The following is a 23,600-nucleotide window of genomic DNA, read 5'->3' on the forward strand; positions in this document are numbered from 1 at the left end:
TATTGCCGATTTCCAGTATCTTTAATATTTTAACTTTATTCTGATGTACACTATCTGTTTTATTGTACAGCATTTGCAGTAATAATGGTAAGACTATTTCCAACTAAATTGCTATAATCTAAATACTTACTTTTGAAATTGCAGTAACACCCCATTCGCTGTGTGGCAATTTAGTGGCAATTTTGATACGTTCCAAGAATCAGAGCATTTGTTAAGCTTTTAACTGTTTATTCTACAATTTTAAAAAAAATCATTTATCCCTGTCATTAGCACAGCAAAAATTATCAAGAGTGTTTAATTGTCATGTACCAACAATGGAACAATGAAATTCTTACTTGTAGCAGCTTAACTGGCCTATAAACGCAAAACACAGATAAGATATAATGAACAAAAAAATCAATAAATTAATAATGACAATACTACTGCAAACAACCTGTAGTCCTTAACAAGAACAGTCCACGAATGTTCATGGTTGAGGTTAGCATGGTGTCATATTCAAGAGCTAGATGGTTGCTGGGAAGAAATTTTTCTTGAACCAGGTGGTCACGTTTTTCAGACTCCAGTACCTTCTTCCCGATGGTAAGGAGTGAAATGATGGTGTGGCCAGGGTGCTATGGGTTTTTGGTGATATTTAATTTAGTTTATTATTGTCACGTGTATCTGGGTACAGTGAAAATATTTTGCTTGCATGTTATCCAGTCAGAGAAAAAACTATACATGAACACGTCTGAACAAGGGTCTCAACCCGAAAAGTCACTCATTCCTTCTCTCCAGAGATGCTGCTTGTCTCGCTGAGTTACTCCAACATTTCAAATCTACCATACATGAATACAATCAAGTCGTGCACAAATAAAAGTTACAACATTTAGTGCAAAGATATAACATTGAAGTCTGATTAAAGATAATTCATCGCTCTCCAATGAGATAGGTGGGAGGTCAGGAGCACTCTCTAGTTGATGAGAGGACGGTTCAGTTACCTGATAACAGCTGCGAAGAAATAATTCTTGTAACGAGGCGTGCGTTTTCAATCTTCTATACCTCTTGCCTGATGGGAGAGGAGAGGAGTGACTGGGCTGATACTGGTCTTTGATTATGCTGGTGACCTTGCCTAGGCAGCGTGAAGTGTAGATGGAGTCAATGGAAAATTGCTACATTAATGCAAGCTAACTTCACTAAGTATCCGTACGTTGGGACGATTACATTTTTAAAAACTATTTCTAAATATGAATTTAATTTACAATCTTGTTTTCTCCTTCAGATTTTTTCTTCCATTAGTCAAATCTGAAATCTAGGGCAAGAAACGTTTTATCATGTCACTTTTGAAGTCCTACTTCAGGCAATCTATCCCATTGATCACTTGTCAAGGTTAGACTTGCTGCTAAAAATCAACATGCGTGCTTGCATAAATTACTTCATCCCATTTAAAATGAACGCTTAGTATATTTATCGCCTATAAATTTGTTTTTTTTATTGAAGTGGGTTTATCTGTTAAATCTTTCTACTCTGGGGCAACAGATTATTTTGCAACTTGTCAGTTTGTACCAAAATATTTTTAAGGAGAAAGGGTATGATCTTAATTAGCAATGCGATCTATGAGATGGGCAACAGGCAAAGCTTTTTTCCCCATTGTTCAGGCAAGATTTTATTTGGTCGGGCAACTTTTTAAAATTTATATCAAAGAAATATATTTTTCTTTATTTCATTGATATTTCACTTGGAAAATAGAGAATTGCATGTGGTAACAAAATGAGAAGAGGAGGATTATGAGGATCAAAGAGTACTGGCAGGCGAGAGAGGAGATACAAGGAACTGCAGAAACTAGTTTACAAATAAAGACACAAAGTGTTAGAGTAACTCAACAGGTCAGGCAACATCTCAGGAGGAGATGATCAGTCTGAAGAATAGTCCCGAGCCAAAACGTCACCTATCCATGTTCTCCAGAGATGCTTCCTGACCCGCTGAGTTACTCCAGCACTTTGTGTCCTTTTATTGGCAGAAAGATAACACCTTGGCAATAAAACCCCATTTAGTTATGGTGTTTGGAATAAATTATTAAGAAGTATTTTTGCTTCAGTTGGCCACATAGATTTATTGCCAGAGCAACAATTATATATTTAATAATAAAGGAAGTAAAACCGGATGGGTGACCGATTGCACTTATACTGAAACGGGACCCATCTCAGGGAGTTTCTACCTGAGGCAGTCAGGCAAAATCCCCAGTTCTTGCAATGTAGTCAACAATATTTGCTCTCATATCCAGATTCTGACTAAGGTTCTTGCACCAAAAACATTAACCCGGTTTCACTCCTCGCCAAATCTGTGCAGTGTTTCCACAGTAAACTGCCAGAGACTCGGGCTCAATCCTGACCTTGGGTTTTAACTGCGAAGCGTTTGCTCATTTTCCCTGTGACTTGTGGGTATCTCTAGTTTCTTCCACAACTCATAGATGTGCAGGTTTGTAGGTTAATTGACCTCTATAAATTGCCTCTAGTGTGTAGGGAGTGGATGTGAAAGTGGTATAACATAGGACAAATATGAATGGATGGATTCAGAGGACCTGTCAAATTTTTATTTTATAATGTTATCCAGTCCTAATTCCAAATTGAAGACACAATAACATAATTTAAAAGATACTTGGACAGGTACATGCATAGGAAAGGTTTAGTATGATATGGGCCAAATGGGATGTGTAGATGGTACATTTTGGATGGCATGGACGAGTTGGGCCAAAGGGATTATTTCCATGGTGTGTGATTCTATGGGAGCAAAACACAAACTGCTAGAGGAACTCAGTGAGTCAGGCAGCATCAATCTGTAGGGGGAATGGATAGATCACCTTTTAGACATAGACAATGGATACAGGAGTAGGCCATTCGGCCCTTCGAGTCAGCACCGCCATTCAATGTGATCATGGCTGATCATCCACAAGCAGTACCCCATTCCTGCTTTCTCCCCTTGATTCCGCTAGCTCTAAGAGCTCTATCAATCTCAGTTTTAAATGGCCTATCCCTTATTCTTAAACTGTGGCCCCGGGTTCTAGACTTCCTCCAACATCAGGAACATGTTTCCTGCATCTAGCGTGTCCAATCCCTTAATAATTTTGTATGGGTCGGGACCCTTCTTCAGACTGCACCAACCCAAAACATCCTTTTGTAAATGCTGCCTGTCCCTCCGGCACTTTGTTTTTAGCTGTAATTACTAATTGTATTGGTTTATTATTGTTACTTGTGCTAAGTTACAATGAATAAATTATATTTTGCATGCTATCCAGACAAATCGTGCCATACATGAGTACAGTCTAGGTAGTCACTAGAACAAACAGGTAGTGCAAAGAGAAAAATAACCAGGTTACAGTATATAATATTACAGCTATGGAGAAATTAAACTATATTTACAATTTCTGTGCTGTTGAAAAACAAAATTGTTTTCTATTTAGAATTGTTATACTGGTATTTAACATGCGAACTCTGTTGCCAAGGCCTCATGCATTGACCATCCTGTCATCATGTGAAGTTGTCGTGTCAATTGGCTTCAATGAATGAGTGAAATAGATGGGGCATCTTGGTCGGCATGGACGAGTTGGACTGAAGAACCTGTTTCCTAGTTCTATGACAGTCATAGAGTCAGACGGCACGCAAACAGGCCCTTCGGCCCAACTCGTCCATGCTGACCAAAATGTCCAATTTAAGTTCTAACTCAGTCATGAAAGCCATATGACAACACAATATGACTTCTAGCCACTTCAGAGGGCAATAAGATTCTTTGTGTATGTCTAAATTGCTTAAGCCTAAACTAAACATAGCACAAAAAGTAAAGAAATTTGTGTTTGGTAGATTATTTCTTTGTTGTAACAATGCTTCTTGGCAATAAATCTTATACCGTTGGAAAGCCTGTTTATTTCCCTTTTAAATGGTGCCACATTTGTAAGGAACATGCATTTGTGGGATGAGCAGCAGAGCTGAGTATGTGGGTTGCACCCATGAAAAATCTGCCAAATCTTCTCTGCCAATGCCAAACAGCTTATTCTGCCATTGACTCTTGTTCGGTGTTGTTTGGTGGATTGGATGATTGAAGTCTGAAGAAACAAGACATATTGGCAATTTAACAATTTATTCATTTAATAAACAGGAGCCTCAGTAGCGTGTGGAAGAACCATACACAGCCACAACAGCCTGGCACCTCCTCCTCATGCTGGTCACCAGCCTGGTCACACATTGTTGTGGGATGCCATCCCATTCTTCAACCAGCATTTGTCGCAAGTCAGCCAACGTGGTTGTGTTGGTCACTCTGGCACGAACAGCACGCCCAAGCTGATCCCACAAGTGTTCAATGGGGTTGAGGTCAGGACTGCTGGCAGGCCATTCCATCCTCTCCACTCCCAAATTCTGGAGGTAGTCTCTGAGAAACCCTGCTCTGTGGGGGCGAGCATTGTCACCTTGGAGGATAGTTCAGTCCCAGACTGTGGAGATATGGGATTGCCACTGGTTGCAGAATCTCATCTCGATATCTCTCTGCATTGAGATTGCCTCCAATGATGACAAGCCTCGTTTTTCCAGTGAGGGAGATGCCGCCCCACACCATCACACTGCCTCCACCAAAAGATGTTACTCTATCGGTGCAGCAATCAGCATAGCGTTCTCCGCGTCTTCTCCACACTTTGACCCAATGATCCAACTGCCGTAGGCAGAATCTGGACTCATCGCTGAACATAACGTTCCTCCACATGTTCAGGTTCCAGTGCACGTGTTGCCGACACCAGCGCAAACGGGCCTGACGGTGAAGGGCAGTCATGGCAGGCCTCCTGGCAGCCCTATGAGACCGGAGATCGGCTGCGTGCAGTCTGTTCCGAATTGTCTGGGCAGAGAGCCGTCGGCCATATCGTCCGGCAAACCTTGACTGCAAATCTGTAGAAGACAGCCTACGGTTCCTAAGTGCTGACAGGGTGAGGAAACGGTCTTCTTCGGGTGTCGTCTTCTTGGGACGCCCACTTCGCGGCCTGTCTCTGATATCCCCCGTTATATGGAACTTGGCCTTCACTTTGGAGATGGTACTAGGGCTCACTCCAAATAATGCCGCAACTTGGTTTTGCGGAACACCAGCTTGAAGTTGCCCTATCGCACGGGCCCTATCCAGATCAGTCAAACGTGGCATGCCGATTCTTGGAGCAGACACCTACTGACCACTGTAGCAGGGCCCATGCTCACAGATGCTGCCAATCAGGTGCCAATCAGGCACCTGATTGTCAGCACCTGGGGGTACCAGAAGCTCAAAACAAGAGTCAATAGCAACAGCAGAATAAGCTGTTTGGCATTGGCAGAGAAGATTTGGCACATTTTTCAGGGGCGCAACCCATATACTCAGCTCTGCTGCTCATCCCACAAATGCATGTTCCTTACAAATGTGGCACCATTTAAAAGGGAAATAAACAGGCTTTCCAACGGTATAAGATTTATTGCCAAGAAGCATTGTTACAACAAAGAAATAATCTACCAAACACAAATTTCCTTACTTTTTGTGCTATGTTTAGTTGAGTCCTTTGCCTTAAGGACTTTGAAGGTCTTCCTCAGAAATTATTTTTGCAATTAGTTTTGGCTGACCTGTTGCCGCTCATTTCAAATGTTGTTGTTTGCATGTCATAGGTGTCAATTCAACCTGTTGACAATTCAAGAACCAGAACTAGACAAAAAAAACAAAGGTTGTAGATGGCAAGAATGCACAGGTTAGTGGAATGGACTGGCAGATATTTTAAGATTTGGACGGTAACGATTTAAATGCACTAGGGGAAAGACAATGAGGAATTAATCCCTGTGATGTTATTAAACAAGATGATAAGATGCAGAGTCCTAGAGCTGTGCAGCACAGGAACAGGCCCTTCAGCCCAACTCATCCATGCCGATCAAGTAGACTAACCGAGCTCCTCCCAATTGCCTACGCCCGGCTTATATCCTTTGAAATCTTATCTATCTATTTACCTGTGTATTGGTTTATTATTATCATGTGTACTGAGGTGCAGTGATAAGCTTTGTTCTGCATGCTACCCAATCAGATCAGATTATACTGTATGTAGATCATATAGTACATATAGAAACATGGATCCAATCAAGTCAAACTCAAGTACAACAGGTAGAGCAAAGGGGAAGATACAGAGATAGAGCAGAATATAGTTCTCAGCATTGTAGAGCATCAGTTCCAAAGACAAAGTCCAATCTCCGCAATGGGTAGAGGTGAACTGGACAATACGTCAGCTCATGGAATGACCATGCAGAAGCTGATAAGGGGAAGAAGCAGTTCCTGAGTCTGGTGGTGCGCACTTTCAAGCTTCTGTACCTTCTTCCAGGTGTGAGCAGGGAGAAGGAGGAATGACAGGGGTGGGACAAATGTCGACTGCTTTTACAAGGCTCCATCTACACTTTAGATGGAGTCGAAGGTGGGGAATCTGGTGTGTGTGATGGACTGGGCTACATCCACAACTCTGTGCAATTTCTCGCAGTCTTAGGCAGAGCTGTTCCCAAACCATGTTGAGATACAACTCAACAATATGCTTTCTGTGGTGCATCTGCAGAAATTTGTTAAGTCTTTTAAATGGCGGATTTGTACCTGCCGTTACCACTTTCTCTGGCATCTCATTCCATATTTTGATCACCCTCTGTATAAAATAAGTTGCCCCTCTGGTTCCTTTTAAATCTATTCCCCACCTCACCTTATCTATACCTCTCATCTTTTTACATATTTCTTGGTAAGGTCCCTCAACCGCATGCACATCTGTTTAAAATATCCAGCTTCTCCTTGTTACTCTGCACCCAGTCACATCTTTAAGTGCCATAAACTACAAGACCAGGTAGAAGGAAATGGGATTAACCTACGCAGTCCATCTTTGGTCAACATAATGTAGAAGTCAACTGGCAATTTTCCGGCAACTGGTGATGCAGCACCTCCTTTAATCCAGACAACTTTACAAGAGCGCATGTGAAATATTCCCTGGAAGTCTCCTGAAAATGTGGTGCCTAGGCTGGGTGAGGCGGCCGATCTCGACCTCATCGGGATTTCTGCGGCCGATCAGAGGTTCGAATATACCCCCTGGGGCCGGACCTCTGGAATTCCGATCCGACTGGAGCCAGCAAATTCATTCTCATTGCCGACTTCCGCAACCGACTTTGCAGGCCGATATTCCCCCCCACCCCCTCCCAACGTCGTGAAAACGGATAATCCAGCAAGGCTGTGGAATCAAGGTTACCGAAAAACCGGTGGTGGACCTATATTGGCTAGAATAATCTTCTGCGCTCTATATTTCAGTGATCCAACACTTAACACTTTAAATTCCAGATGTCCAATACTATCGTTGTACATTTGTGGTTACTTCATAGGAAGGGTCTCACAACAGCCATGAGTTTCACAGTTTTATAAATATTGCAACTTCATAACATTTTAGTTAGGCAGCATTTGGAGTATTGTGTGCAGTTCTGGTCGCCCCATTAGAGGTAGAATGTGAAGGCTTTGGAGATGGTGTAGAAGAGGTTTGTCACAATGCTGGCAGGTTAGAGGGTATTAGCTATAAGGAGAGGTTGGACAAACTTGATTGTTTTCTTTGGAGCTTTGGAGGCTGAGGGGAGACCTGACAGTGAATGTATAATTATGAGAGGCAGAGTAGACAGTCAGAACATTTTCCCAGGATGGATGTGTCAAAGGCTAGAGGGCACAGCTTTAAGGTCAGAGGGGGAAAGTTTAAAGGAGATGTGAAGGACAAGTTTCTGTACACAATATGGTGGGTACGTGGAATGTGCTGCCAGAAGTGGCGGTGGAAGCAGATACGATAGTTGTGTGTAAGAGGCTTTTAATTAGGCACCTGGATACACAGGGAATGGAGGGTTATGGATAACGTGCAGGCAGAAAAGATTAGTTTAATTTGGCATCATATTCGGCACAGACATTGTGGGTCAAAGGTCCTGTTCCTGTGCTATACTGTTCTATGTCATCAGCTCTCCAGATGGGATGTAATCTGAACCTTACAATCACAAATTTGGTGACTGCGGCACTGCTTATTTATTGACTTGACATTGATGTAAAACACCAGACGGTGGCGGCACAGTGGCGCAGTGGTAGAGCTGCAGCCTCACAGCGCCAGAGACCCGGTTTCGGTCCTGACTACGGGTGTTGGCTGAGCAGAATTTGAACGGTTTCCTCTGGGTGCTCTGGTTTCATCCCATGCTCTAAAGGCGTGCAGGTTTGTAGGTTAATTGTCCGGCAAGGATTGTAAATTGTCCCTAGTGTGTAGGATAGTCCTCGCGTACGGGGGTCGCTGGTCGGCGTGGACTCGGTGGGCCGAAGGGCTGTATTTCTAAACTAAACTAAACCAGAACTCTCAGCAACGTGACCAATATTATATTACACCCCTAAAATATCCCTATTAAAAGTAGTTACTTGAGATTTTCTGTCAGTGTTTATATGGTTGAGGCTTGATCGGATGCCAAAGGGAGAATGGTAATAGTTCATAATAATTTCCTTCAAGCTCAGTACAAACTGTACCTTGCCTTGAAGTGGCTCGTTGTTCAGTGATTTTAATTACTAGTCTTTGAGAAAATTATAGGGGCTCGACAGACGGCTGAAATCCAAACCAATTGCATTCATAATATTGCTGCTGGAACAAAGAGGAGCACAGGAAATAAAAAGACCAAGCAATAGCTGACGGAATGCTAATGACTTTGTATCTGAAGGAGGAAATTGGTGGTTTGATGCCTTTCATTTTGGGAAGAATTACACCACAGACTGGCAATATTTCTGGTGCAATCTGTTTGTGCTTCTTGTACGAGTGTGGTCTCATACACTTATACTTACTGAACTTGGAGTTAGAATTGCTCCACAGGAACTGTTAGATAAAAGGTTACAAAGTGCTGGAGTAACTCAGCAGGTCAGGCAGTATCTCTGGACGATATGGATAGGTGATGTTTGGAGTCAAGGCCCTTCTTCAGACTCTTCCTCAGACTATCTTTATTCGGACTTTACCGGACGTCATCGTGCACTAAACGTTATTACCTTTATCATGTATCTACACTGGGGATGGCTTGATTGTAATCGTGCATTGTCTTTCCGCTGACTGGTTAGCATGCAACAAAAACTTTTCACTGTACCTCAGTACATGTGACAATAAACTAAACTTAAAAAGCTAAACTATCTAATTATTAGATAACTAAGTCTGCAAATATGTGTTTTAAACATTAGACTTGGTCTACAAGCTCCAGTTTGCTGAGGAGAAGAATGATCAAACATTTTTACTATTCCATTAGAGCCCATCTCAAATATCATACCAGTTCTGGTCGTGAAGAAACAAGGCCACAGAATCATACAGCATGGAACAAAAGCTTTTCACTTTTGTGAATGATACACGTGACAATAAACTAAACTAACTTTGTTATACTGAGTTGTGCACCCTCTCTGATCCTCCTTTATCCACTGTCACATGATGGGGCAGCACAGTGGCAAAGCGGTAGAGTTGCTGCCTTACAGCGCCAGAGACCCGAGTTCAATCCTAACTATGGGTGCTCTCTGTACGCAGTTTGTACGTTCTCCCCGTTACCACGTGGGGTTTCTCCGGGTGCTCTGGTTTCCACCCACACTCTAAAGACGTACAGATTTATAGGTTAATTGGCTTTGGTTAAAGCTGTACCTAGTGTGTGGGATAGTGTCAGTGTACAGGGAGATTGCTGGTCAGCACAGACTGGGTGGGCCAAAGGGCCTGTTTCCACGCTGTATCCCTAAAGTCTAAAATAGTTTTATAATTCTATTTTATTTAACATGAGGTTTTGTACAAATGCATTTATCGTGGTGTGGAACTACCTGTACAGAACAATGTGCTCATGGCTGGCAATTTAGATTCTTGCCTTCGGATGACTACAAGCAGCAGTTTCTAATTGGAAGTGGAATATGGTTCTTGGCTCCAACCCCAGCGGCTGTTTAATAAAGAAATTCAGATTGTAATCTTGGGGTTTGGATGACACAAAATGCATCCCATGTTAAATTTCTAAATTTGCATCTCTCTCTACTTTTTTTTGATTGCGGCCTACCAACTTGCCACAAGTTGTGTCTGTTCTGTGAAGCACTCTTGGAGGTTGCGGATTGGCAGGGTACTGATTTGTTTTTTTTGGTGTTTTTCAGTTGATTTTTTTCCTTTCTGCTCTCTGTTAAAGACATAGTGTCACATAGCGTAGAAACAAGCCCTCTGCCCAACTTGTTCATGCCAACCAACATGTCCCATCTACATTAGTCCCACCTGCCTGTGTTTGGCCCATGTCCCTCTAAACCTATCCTATCCATGTGCCTGTCTAACTGTTTCTTCTCTGTTGTACCGGTTCCTTTTTCAACCGTGCATGTATTTCAGCCAATGAGGAAGTGAAAGTGAAATTTGGAATATTGAAAGACCTCTTGAATGCCACTAATCTGCCTCCACCACCACCCTGGGTAACCCTTTCCAGGCACTCCCCACTCCCATGTAAAACAAACTTGTCCGTCCCCCTCCCCCCTCCCCATAGACAAAATGTTAGATCTAGTCTTTTCCCAGCTAAATTTGCAAAGATTTAACGCGTGTCACCTGCTGGTTGCCATAGTTAGCCGTAAATGAGTGCATAATGAAACTGTGATTTCTCTTTGTATATGGAGCAGGACTGTGTATTATACTTCCTCCCGTGCCCTTCACATTTAGCTCCTTGTGCAGACACAAAGAACTGTAAGTGCTGGTTTGCAAAGCAAAAGACAAAAGTGCAGGAGTAACTCAGCGGGTTCCGACGGTACAATGGCGCAGTTAGAGTTGCTGCCTTACAGCACCAGAGACCTGGGTTCGATCCCGACCTCGGCTGCTGTCTTTACGGACAGACAGTTCTTCTGTTCTTCCTGTGACCGCGTGGGTTTCCTCCAGGTGCTCTGGTTTCCTCCTGGTTTCCTCTGGGTGCTCTGGTTTCGCAGTTCACACTGCTGGGTGGCAGTGTGAACTGCGAAGAGGATGCTGGGTGGCAGTGTGAACTACGAAGAGGATGTTAGGAGGTTGCAGGGTGACTTGGACAGGTTGAGTGAGTGGGCAGATGCATGGTAGATGCAGTATTATGTAACTAAATGTGAGGTTATCCACTTTGGCGGCAAAAACAAGGAGGCAGATTATTATCTCAATGGTGTCAGATTAGGTAAAGGGGAAGTGCAACGAGACCTTGGTGTCCTTGTACACCAGTCACTGAAAGTAAGCGTGCAGGTTCAGCAGGCAGTGAAGAAAGCTAAAGGCATGTTGGCCTTCATAGCGAGACGATTTGAGTATAGGAGCAAAGAGGTCCTTCTGCAGTTGTATAGGGCCCTGGTGAGATCACATCTGGACTATTGTGTGCAGTTTTGCTCTCCTAATTTGAGGAAGGACGTCCTTGCTATTGAGACAGTGCAGCATAGGTTCACAAGGTTAATCCCTGGGATGGAGGGACTCATATGAGGAAAGATTGGAAAGACTGGGTTTGAATTCACTGGAGTTTAGAAGGATGAGAGGGGATCTTATAGAGATGTATAAAATTATAAAAGGACTGGACAAGCTAGATGCAGAAAAAATGTTCCCAATGTTGAGGGAGTCCAGAACCAGGGGCCACAGTCTAAGAATAAAAGGGAGGCCATTTAAAACTGAGGTGAGAAGAAACCTTTTCCCCCACAGTGTTGTGAAGTTTTGGAATTCTCTGCCACAGAAGGCAGTGGAAGCCAATTCACTGGATGAATTTAAAAGAGAGTTAGATAGAGCTCAAGGGGCTTGTGGAATCAAGGGATATGGGGAGAAGGCAGGCACAGGTTACTGATTGTGAATGATCAGCCATGATCACAATGAATGTCGGTGCTGGCTCGAAGGGCCAAATGACCTCCCCCTGCACCTATTTGCTATGTTTCTATGTACACTCCAAAGACGTGCGGGTTTGTAGGCTAATTGGCAACTGTAAATTGTCCCTAGTGTGTAGGATAGCACGAGTGTACGTGGTGATCACAGGTTGGCGTGGGTTGAACGGTCTGTCTCCACGTTGTATCTCTAACCTAAACTAAACTCGGGTAGCATCCATGGAGTACAGAGGGGGAGCAGTGAGAGAGGGTCTCGCAGAACCTCTGTCGGAGAGCAGAGAAGAATTTCTTCAAAGTAGGAAATTTAAATTTTATAGCGAAGCAATAAAATGAAGACACAAGATGCAGGTTTTTTTTTTTTAAAACAGTCAGCAAGTCGGGCAACATCTCTGGAGACAAAAAACCCCACAAATTGTTGAGGTAACTGAGTATCCTTGCATTTTACAGAGTGGAAAAAGGCCTTTCGACCACCCTTCGCACGGTGGTGCAGTGGTAGATTTACTGCCTTGCAGCAACAGAGACCCGGGTTCGATCCTGACTACGGGGGCTGTCTGTACGGAATTTGTCCCCGTGACCGCATGGGTTTTCTCCGGGTGATCCGGTTTCCTTCCACACTCGAAAGACATAGAGATTTGTAGGTTAATTGGCTTTGGTAAAATAATTGTAAATTGTCACTGGTGTGTAGGAGAGTGCTAGTGTACGGGGTGATCGCTGGTCGGCACTTTCTCGGTGGGCTGAACGGCCTGTTTCCGCGCTATATCACTAAAAGTCTAAAATAGCTATAAGGTAGGTGGTTGCAGACAGTAAGGGGGGAATCAGATAGCTTGGAGTGGAGTGACTACCACAGAATAGTGATTAATATTAACAGAATAGTGAGTAATATTCAATGGAAAAAAGACGCAAAGTGCCGGCGTAACTCAAGGGGTCAGGCAGCCTCTCTGGAGGGCATGCATAGGTGACATTTTGGGTTGGGCCACTGCTTCCAGCTGAGTTATTCCAGCACTTTGTGTGGGGTTTTTGTGTAAACCAACATCTGCAGTTTCTTGCATCTGCAGTGATACTCAATACCTGGATAGATGTGGAAGGTAAAGGGGGTCTTTAAAGGCTCAGCAATTGAAGGGAAAAGATTTAAACAGAATGAGAAAGCAGTTTAAACCTCAGAGATTTGCTCCTTGGTGGATATCAGAGACTTGAAATGTGCTATTGCCAGAAGCAGTTAAAATAGCTTGTGAATGTTTGATGCTGAGTTCAGGACTCTGCCAGTGGTTAATCACAACGAGTTGTAAATTATTCACCAAAATTGTCTTGAGATTTCATTGGTATAATGCTTGCATAATCATGAGATATCACACTTGATATTTGATCACCATGTGAAATGGGAGGAATCATTTATTCTTGAAGTTCTTTGTCAAAAATCAATTTTTATTTTTAACGAGAAACCATCCTGCTGCCAATAAGCTAATGATTATTATTGTAATGTATTCTGGGAATATGTTTACTTTAGTTTACTTTAGACATACAGTGTGGAAACAGGTCCTTTGGCCCACAGGGTCTGTGTCGACCAGCAATCACCCTTACACTACTATCCAACACACTAAGGGCAATTTACAATTTACGGAAGCTAATTAACCTATAAACCTTGAAGTGTGGGAGGAAACCGGAACACCCGGAGAAAACCCTCTCATTCACAGGGAGAATGTACAAACTCTGCACAGACAGCGCATGAGATCAGGATCGAACCCGAGTCGGAAGCACTATGAGGCAGCAACTCTACTACAACGCCACTGTGTGGGATGATAAATTTGTTTAGCAGGCAGGATCTACAGACTACTATAACTTGGCGTAGAATGAGCAAATTACATGGATGTTAACTTAAAACGTTAATAGTTTTTTAAAAAAATCAGATGAAGATAGAGTCATAGAACAGTATAGCACAAGAACAGGCTCATCGGCCCACAATGTCTGTGCTGAACACGTTGCTAAGACCAACGTCTTAGCTAAGCTAAGACTAAGGGTGGCACGGTGGCGCAGCGGTAGAGTTGCTGCCTTGCAGCGAATGCAGCGCCGGAGACTCAGGTTCGATCCTGACTACGGGCGCCGTCTGTATGGAGTTTGTACATTCTCCCCGTGACCTGCGTGGGTTTTCTCCGAGATCTTCGGTTTCCTCCCACACTCCAAAGACGTGCAGGTTTGTAGGTTAATTGACTGGGTAAATGTAGAAATTGTCCCTGGTGTGTGTAGGATAGTGTTAATGTGCGGGGATCACTGGGCGGCGCGGACTTGGTGGGCCGAAAGGGCCTGTTTCCGCGCTGTAGAATCTAAATCTAAATCTAAAAAATCTAAAAAAAACTCTGTGTAGGAAGGGACTGCTGATTGTGGTTTAAACCGAAGATAGACACAAAAAGTTGGAATAACTTCGCGGGACAGGAAGTATCTCTGGACAGAAGGAATGGGTGACGTTTCGGGTCGAGACCCTTCTTCAGACCCGTCACCCATTCCAACTCTTATCTGCCTGCACATAAGGGCAACACAGTAGTGCAGCAGTACATTGGCCTCCTTACACCTGTTCACACTATAATTTCCCACTTTCTCATCCACTCCCTGCACTTGGGGGGCAATTTACAGAGGCTAGTTAATCTGCACGTCTTTGGGATGGAAGAAGAAACCAAAGCATGCGGAGGAAACCCATGCGGTCACAGGGAGAACGTGCATACTCTCCGCAGACAGCACCCGAGGTTAGGATCGTACCTGGGTCTCTGGCGCTGTGAGGCAGTGGCTCGACCAGCAGCACTACTGTGCCAGAAGAATGTGTACAGAAATGTCATATTTGCCATGAGAAAGGCGTTAGCAAATTGTTTCATGCATCAGAATAGACAGTGTCATTAACAGTTACCTTATTAACCCTGTGTTGCTACTAGTGTCATGAGTACCAAGTAGTTTGGAGAGGCAAACAGTTGGGAATAGTTTAGAGGCGAGAAAGTCTTGGATGCTCACAACGGCATTTGTGGAGGTTGAAAGTGGGAGAAGCCAAATAAAGAATGTTTGTCGGTGTCCAGTGATTTTAATGTTGAACTGTGGAGCCTCACATTGTACGTTTTTTTAAATCTTCCTTATAAGAATTGGACTGCAGCTCAGGGGCGGCACAGTGCCACAGTGTTAGAGTTTCTGCCTTACTGCGTCAGAGACCAGGGATCGACCCTGACTACGGGTGCTATCTGTACGGAGTTTGTACGTTCTCCCTGTAATGCGTGAGTTTTCTCCGGATGCTCCGGTTTCCTCCCACACTTCAAAGACATACAGGTTTGTGGGATAATTAGCTTTGGTAAGATTGTAAATTGTCCCTAGTGTGTAGGATAGCGCTAGTGTAAGGGGTGATCGCTGGTTGGTACAGACTCGCGCTGTATCTCAAAAGTCTAAAGTCTTCCTTTCGGGATTGGTGGTAGAGGCGTTTGCAGACCTGGTATGGCTGATAACGGGGTATTAGTTTGATGGAATGTTTAGCCACATGCATGCACGCACTGCAGACTTTCACATGCACTAATAATATTGCTCTGCAGAACATTGGTTCACTGTACAGACATACAGTGTATCTAACAGATGTTAGAGGGGGCGGTGCAAATGTGCGAGGTGGCATAGCTGGCAGCTGCCTCGCAGCACCCCTGTGCTTGGTCCACGCTGTATCTCTGGACTAAACTAGGTTTTCACTCCTAATCTCTGGTGCTGTCTGTGTGGAATTTGCACGTACTCCCTGCGACCACATGGGTTTCCTCAGGGTGCTCTGGTCTCCTCACACATCCCAAAGACATGCGGGTTTGTAGGTTAATTAGTCTCTGTAAATTGCCCCGAGTGTGTAGGGACGTGATGAGAATGTGAGATAACTTGGAACTACTGTGAACAGATGGTCGGCATGGGTTCAGTTGGCCAAAGTGCCTGTTTCCAAGCTGTATCTCCAAAATTAAAACTAAGATGTGACATTTGCTTTTTAAATGTGAGATTGTGTCCTCTAAAGGACTGATTGGGAATTACATGTGAGATTCAAATCGACAAACAGAAACTATCTCCATAGTTTGGAGATTCCTGGTATAAAGGGCAGAAAATGGAAAGGAATAGTGCTGGAGAACCAGAAACTGATTGATCAACACAAGGAGCATGGATTCTTCAAAATTGATTTTTTTTAGTGAAATGCAGCGTGGAAATTGACTCTTCAGCCCACAGTGTCCGCGCCAACCAACGATCACCCGTTCACACTAGTTCCATCCTACACATGAGGCACGATTTACAGAAGCCAATGAACCTACAAATCTGCACGTCTTTAGAATGTGGGAGGAAACCGCAGCACCCTAGAGGAAACCCACATAGTCACAGGGAGAATGTGCAAACTTCGTACAGACAGTACCCGTAGTCAGATTGAACCCCGGTCTCTGGCGCTGTAAGGCAGCAACTCCACCACTGTGCAATTGTGCCGCCCCAAATTGTTGAGGTCATGTACAGCCCATACATTTCTCTGCTACAAACCAAGATGTGGGAACCGTATCAAAGATATAGAAGCAATCTGCACCTCAAAAGAATATGCCAACCATGACTCTGACCTTGATGTGAGGAGAACTTGACTCCATCCCACACCAAAGTGTCAGGTCCAGCCTCATCGCCACTCTGGACCAACGAGTTAAAAAGACTGCACATCGGAGGGCACAGTGGCGCAGCAGGTAGAGCCGCTGCCTCACAGCGCCAGAGATTCGGGTTCGATCCTGACCTCGGGTGCTGTCCGCTTTCATTGCCTTCATTGGTTGGTATTGAGTACAAGAGTCGGCAAATCATGTTGCAGCTTTATAGGACTTTGGTGAGGCCGCTTTAAGCAGAAGGGCATTGGAATGGCGGCACAAGCCCTGCCTGCCATGGGAGTACCTGTACCATGTCACACTCGTCAGGCCAGCCTTCCTGGCAGTGAACCTGTGCAAATGCAGAAAATGTGCACGGCTCGGTTCCTAAACTTGCAAACAACACAAAAATTGGTAGAGTTGCAGACAGGGAAAAAGGCTGTCATTGGGTAGAGCAGGATTTACAGATGTGAGGGGGACAGTTTAAAAGGAGCAAGTGCGAGTTGTTGCTTTTTATGAGGTAAATTGTAAGCGGAAAGTATACAATTAATTGAGTTAATTGCAGAACCCTTAACAGTATTGATGTACAGAGGGATTCGTCGCTTCCTGAAAGTAGCAACTCAAGTCGATAGAGTGGTAAACAAGCCACGTGGTTTCTTTGCCTTCATCGGTCGGGCATTGACTATAAGAGTCGAGAAGTCATGTTCAACTTTATAGTCTGAAGAAGGGCTCTGACTCGAAATATCACCCATCCATTTACTCCAGAGATGCTGCCTGACTCGCTGAGTTGCTCCAGCACTTTGTGTCTATCTTCAAATTTGTAGGATTAGGCCGCATTTGGAGTATTGTGTGCAGCTCTGGTCATCCCATTATAGGAAGGATGAGGGTTGGAGAGGGTGTAAAAGAAGGTTACCAGAATGCTGCCTGGATTAGAGAATTTTAGCCGTAAGGAGAGCTTGGACAAACTTGGATTGTTTTTTCTGGAGCATCAGATGTTGAGGGGAGACCTGATAGAAGTATATGGCGGCACGGTGGCGCAGCGGTAGAGTTGCTGCCTTACAGCGAATGCAGCGCCGGAGACTCAGGTTCGATCCTGACTACGGGCGCCGTCTGTTCGGAGTTTGTACGTTCTCCACGTGACCTGCGTGGGTTTTCTCCCAGATCTTCGGTTTCCTCCCACACTCCAAAGACGTACAGGTATGTAGGTTAATTGGCTGGGCAAATGTAAAAATTGTCCCTGGGGTGTAGGATAGTGTTAATGTGCGGGGATCGCTGGGCGGCGCGGACCCGGTGGGCCGAAGGGCCTGTTTCTGCGCTGTATCTCTAAATCTAAATAAATCTAAAATATGAATTTGTGAGAGGCATGGATGGGGTAGACAGTTAAAATCTTTTTCCCATGGTGCTAATATCAAATTTTAGGTGCATAGCTAGCTTTAAGGTGAGAGTGGGAAAGTTTAAAGGAGACGTGCAGGGCAAGTTTTGTTCCCCCACAGAGAGTGGTGGGTCCTGGAGCATGCTGCCAGGAGTTGGAGTAGAAGCAGATATGATAGTGGTGTTTAATAGGCTTTTAGTTCAGAATATGAATATGCAGGGAATGGAGGGATATGGATCACATGCAAACAGAAGGGTTTGGTTTAGTTTAGCATCATGTTCAACGTAGACATGGTGGGCCGGAAGGGCCAGTTCCTGAGCTCTAACAGCATAGGCCTATGATCTATAACAGCATGGGCCAACCGGCATGTCGTCTTCTTCGTGGTTTAGTCGCTCCAACATTATTCATTCCACAGAACATTGTTCTCTTTTAGACTTTAGAGATACAGTGTGCAAATGGGCCTTTGGCCCACTGAGTCCGCGTCGACCAGCGATCACCCGACTAGTATTATCCTTCGCACGAGGGCCATTTTACAATTTACAGAAGTCAATTAACCTACAAATCTGTATGTCTTTGGAGTGTGGGAGGAAACCGGAGCACCCTGAGGAAACCCACACGGTCACAGGGAGAACGTGCAAAATCTGTACAGACCGTGCCCGCTGTCAGATTTGAACCCGGGTCTCTGGTGCTGTAAGGCAGCAACTCTACCACTGCGCCGCTGTGTTGCCCAACTTGTTCTCCTTCAACTTGTTCCCAAAAACACTGCTCTTTACCAAAGTAAATATTTTGGATGATGGAAAAAGTAGACACAAGGAACTGCAAATGCTGATTTACAAAAAAAATCACAGTGCTGGAGTAACTCAGCAGGTTTGACAGCATCCTTGGTGAACGTGGAAGAAGGTTCCTGACCCAAAACCATGTTCTCCAGAGATGCTGCCTGACCCACTGACTTACTCCAGCACTTTGTCTTTTTTCACATAAAGGAAATGTGTGATTAAAACCATATTTGACTTCTTTACTTGCCATAAGTCTGTGGTCTTAATTATGTTGACGAGGTTGAGAAATATGATCAGTCCTCCCTCCTAATCCAGTTTGATTTATTCATTTGGCATATAAGCATAATCATACCTGATTCCTGAAGTGACCCATTCAGGCCTAGGATATAAGAAATGGGCCCAACCTACTTAATCTCTTTTTTACAACCAGCTTTCATTTGCAGGATAGTGGAAATGAAAATTCAATCATTATTTAGGAAGAATTTGAGTGCTGGAGTTGTGAGGGGAGAGAGTGGAGGTAAAAAAGGTCATGGGATCCATTGGATTTTATGGAAAGAAGGAATAGTAGGTCTGTAAAATTCAGCTATAATCAGTACTTTCTACTGAATAATCAGTTCAAGGTCATATGGTCCATGGGTGACGTATGAATTCCTGTTCAAAATGTCTGTTAATGTTTTACAGATTGCAGTATTTCAACGCTGGTAACTTAAATGCTGCCTCGCCTTGCTCCAGCACCTTTTTGTTTCTACGCAAAATGTTTAAAGGAGGGTCCCGACCCTTAAACGTCATCTCTCAATTTTCCTCAGCTGTCCATCCTATTTCAAGCTTAAGTGTATGTACAATGTAGAGAGTTTGGATCGACGGTGTGGGAATGGGTGTCGCGAACCAGCTGACCACGCATGCAAAGTTAAATGTTCTCCACTTCGCCTTTTGCCAATAGAGAATAGCTTTAAGTTATCACTTTTTTGTTCAACAAACTGTTCTTCTGTCCTGTATTTCAGTGTGTCACCTGTGGGAAGGCATTTAAGAAGCTCTGGTCCCTTCACGAGCACAATAAAATAGTCCACGGTTATGCAGAGAAAAAATTCTCCTGTGAAATCTGCGAAAAGAAATTTTATACGATGGCTCACGTCAGAAAACACATGGTTGGTAAGTGCATGAAACCCCCGTTAACTAGTACAAATTTCAGTGAAATGCCAAGTAAAATAGAAAATAAATGAGGGGGGGGGGATGGGGATGGGGGAATTGCTTAGGCTCATGGTCCTAAGCTCATGCTCTGACTCCTCAGCAATCTTTCTGCAGTAGAGCATTTATTGATTTGCTTATTAGTCTTGGATGTCAATTCTCATGAAATCAAAATATTAGTATTCCTCCTCCCACAAAATTTCTGAAGCAATTCCAAAAGATCATCAACTTCCTCCTCTGTCTATACTGACTGACTCCTTCCCTTCTGAACTTCTGCCCTGTCCTTATACTATCTTTGATTCTTACTGTAACTGCGCTTTTATCATTCCAGGCCACAAGGTGCCGATGCCTCTCATGTTGACTTAATTCCATTTTTGAATCAACTAACAAATCACCCTAAAGATGAAGATTTGGGTGGCGCAGGGTAGAGTTGCTGCCTCACAGCACCCAAGACCTGGGTTCAATCCTGGCTAAGGGTGCTGACTGTATGAAGCTTGTACATTCTCCCTGTGACCATGTGGGTTTTCTCCGGGTGCTCCGGTTTCATCCCACACTCCAAAGACGTACATGTTTGTACGTTCTGTAAATTGTCCCAAGTGTGTAGGGTAGTTCTAGTGTATGGGGTGATCGCTGGCCGGTGCGGATTCGGTGGGCTGAAGGGCCTGTTTCTGTGCTGTAGCTCTCTCTAAAGTCTAAAGACAGACTGAGCTGATGACTGCTTATTTGAAGATGTGGAGCAGCGTTGGCCTACAACTGTTGTCTGCAATAATTAGTCTGAAGAAGGGTCCCGACCCGAAACATCACCTATCCATGTCCTCCATAGTTGCTGCCTGACCTACTGAGTTATGCCAGCACTTTTTTGTGTATTTTTTTGTGTAAACCAGTACCTACAGTTCCTTATTTCTCTCAACAATATCAGCTTATTAGGAACCCATCAAGAGGTTGGATGCATCGGCTTGAAGCTTAGCGCTGTAAACGTGGCTACCACAGTGTCCTGTGTCAGTGTAATCTACTGTTCTTACACTCTTGTTCTTAAGTACTTGTGTCTACGTATAGTAAGATTTATACTGAATTGTATGGAAAAAAGGAATTTCACTACCTAGGTATATGTGACAGTAAAGTATCTTTGAACAGTTGGGTGCTGTTGGGAACCAAAGTTGGGTGCTGAGGTTGATTCAGTTGGGTGCTGAGGTTGGGTACAGTTCAAGGCAGATTCAGTTGGGTGCCAAGGGTAGGTGCAGTTGGGTGCCGAGGCTCAGTGCAGTAGGGTGTCAAGGTTGGGTATAGTTGGGTGCAGAGGTTGGGTGCAGTTGGGCACTGACGTTGGATGCAGTTGGGTGCCAGGATAGGTGCAGTCGGTTGCCAAGTTGGGTACAGAGGTTGGGTACAGTGGGAACCGGTGTTGGGTGCAGTTGAGTGGCACGATTGGGTGCAGGTGAGTGGCATGGTTGCTTGCCGAGGTTGGGTGCAGTTGGGTTCCGGGGTGGATGCAGTTGGATGCCGAAGTTAGGTATCGTTGGGTGCCGGGGTAGTGCAGTTAGGTGCTGGGGTTGGGTGCAGTTGAGTGCGGAATTGGATGCCGAGATAGTGCATTTGGGTGCCAGGGTCGATGTAGTTGGATGCCGAGTTTGGGTGGAATTGGGTGCCAAGATTGGGTACAGTTGAGTGCCTGGGTAGATGCAGTTGGCTGCCGGAGTTGGGTGCGGAGGTTGCTGAAGTTGGGTATAGTTTGTTTCCAAGGTTGGGTGCTGGGGTAGATACAATTGGATGCCGGGGTAGATGCAGTTGGATGCCGAGGTTGGGTGCAGTTGGGTGTAGAGATTAGGTACAGTTGGATGCCGAGGTTGGGTGCAGTTGGGTGGCAATCATTGCACTTGGTTTGCTCAAGGGTTTAGTTCATAAGACATAGGAGCAGAATTATGCCATTCAGCCCATCGAGTCTATTCCACCATTCAAAAATGGCAGATCTATTTTTCTCTCTCCCCATAACCTTTGATACCCTGACACATTGATACGATACGATAATTCTTTATTTATCCCCGGAAGGAAATTGGTCCCTCAAGAAATCAAGAATCCATCAAAATCCGCTTTAAGAATATAAGACCATAATACAATATATCCATGCGAAACACATTATTTTCAAAGCACCTGATTAGCTTGGGATAGACACAAAGTGGTGAAGTAGCTCAGCAGTCAGGCAACATTTCTGGAGAAAAAGGATAGATGACATTTCGGGTTGGGGGGAAGGGACCTGACCTGAAACATCACCTATTCCTTTTCTCCAAAGATGTGCCTGACCCGCTGAGTTTCTCCAACACATTGTGTCTATCTTTGGTATAAAGCAGTATCTGCAATTCTTTTTTTCTACTGTTGTGAAACGACACTGTGTGCTTCATCAGAAGGCATTTGTGGAAGATGGGAATGTGGAGTAAATCTTGCGGAGCACAGTGAACAGTGTACGGGCCCTGTGGAAATGTGGTCTGGATGAGAGCGTGTGGCTGCAGACCCTGGGGTGTTAGGGGAAGAAAGGGGTTGCCGTATGTGACCGCGCAGCACTGTTAACAAACTTGAACATTGCGTCACCAATTACACAAGTAATTGAGAGAGGAATAGTGCCTGAACGAAAGCAAACAGCAAAAGCAAGACCAAGGACAAGAAAGTAGAACTAGAAGCACAGTTTGATGCTGGAACTGGCACCTAAGTGTCATAGAATGGTACAGCGTGGAAATAAGCCCTTTGTCCCAACTTGCCCACACCAGCCAATATGTCCCAACCCACCTGCTTGTCCCACCTGCTTGTCCCACCTGCCTGCGTTTAGCCCATATTCCTCTAAACTCATCCTATCCATTACCTGTCTAAATGTTTCTTAATCGATCCAATAGTACCTGCCTCAACTACCTCCTTAGCAGCTTATTTCAAAGAAAACACCTGAAACATCTCCTGTCCGTAACCTCCAGAGATGCTGCCTGTCCCGCTGAGTTACTTTCTTTCTGCCAAAACTATAAATCATTTGGATTTGCACATTTGCCAGATATAGTCTTTGAACAATTTGGCAAGCAAGAATCTATGGACACATCCTGAAAGATTGAGCAATAAATTAGTTATTTCTAGTTTGAGGGAAACACACTGATAGAGTTCATTGAGTTCCAATCTCGGAGCTGCAGCAAAGAAGAATTTCATTGTTCTGTTGTGGGTACATTTGACAATTAAATTCCCTTGACTCTCCTAACTCTGAGCTTGAAGCTCTCCCCACTGCACTGTGTTGCCTCTGAGGCTAGATGTCCATTTCAGCAATAACTAAGGAAGTGATCAGAGAGGAAAAGTGAAGGTGTGGGGTGAAACGAAAGGCAGGAATGTGCAGTAAACTATTACAGTGCAGGGAAAATTTGCTCTATCAAAATCCAGTTCATCTTTCTTTTTAATGCAGTAGTGGCTACACTTTGTCAATTTCTACGTTATCTGTGGAGCTTCAGGTCGCAAAAATTGCAATGGTATTTCAAACTTTCCTGATTGCGCCATTTACGTTACTGTTATTTATTCCTAGCTCACACGAAGGATATGCCATTCACCTGTGAGACTTGCGGGAAGTCATTTAAACGCAGCATGTCACTAAAGGTCCACTCTCTGCAGCATTCGGGCGAGAAACCTTTCAAATGCGAGGTAAGTATCATATTGGTAAATGCACACTAAACACCTCCTGCAAAATGTATACGTGCTACATCAGAAAGTGTTGAACTGAGACATTCTGCTTCAAGACCCATCTCAACAGATTGAGACAGTCAGAGAATTGAGAGCAATTTTCACAATTATTAATTTTTAAGT

At 44.2% G+C, this 23,600-nt stretch overlaps 1 protein-coding gene across 6 annotated transcripts in view; it reads left to right on the forward strand.

Moving 5' to 3' along the window:
- zbtb47b (zinc finger and BTB domain containing 47b) overlaps positions 1-23,600 on the forward strand; it is a 165,102-nt gene that overhangs the window by 119,503 nt on the left and 21,999 nt on the right. For all 6 annotated transcript variants that reach the window (XM_078423896.1, XM_078423891.1, XM_078423862.1 and 3 more), the window contains exons 3-4: positions 19,595-19,742; positions 23,323-23,438. In XM_078423896.1, coding sequence (XP_078280022.1) covers positions 19,595-19,742; positions 23,323-23,438 — 264 coding nt within the window. The remainder of the gene's footprint in view (positions 1-19,594; positions 19,743-23,322; positions 23,439-23,600) is intronic.

The sequence above is a fragment of the Rhinoraja longicauda genome, chromosome 2 (assembly GCF_053455715.1).
Source record: "Rhinoraja longicauda isolate Sanriku21f chromosome 2, sRhiLon1.1, whole genome shotgun sequence".
NCBI classification, from domain to species: Eukaryota; Metazoa; Chordata; class Chondrichthyes; order Rajiformes; family Arhynchobatidae; genus Rhinoraja; species Rhinoraja longicauda.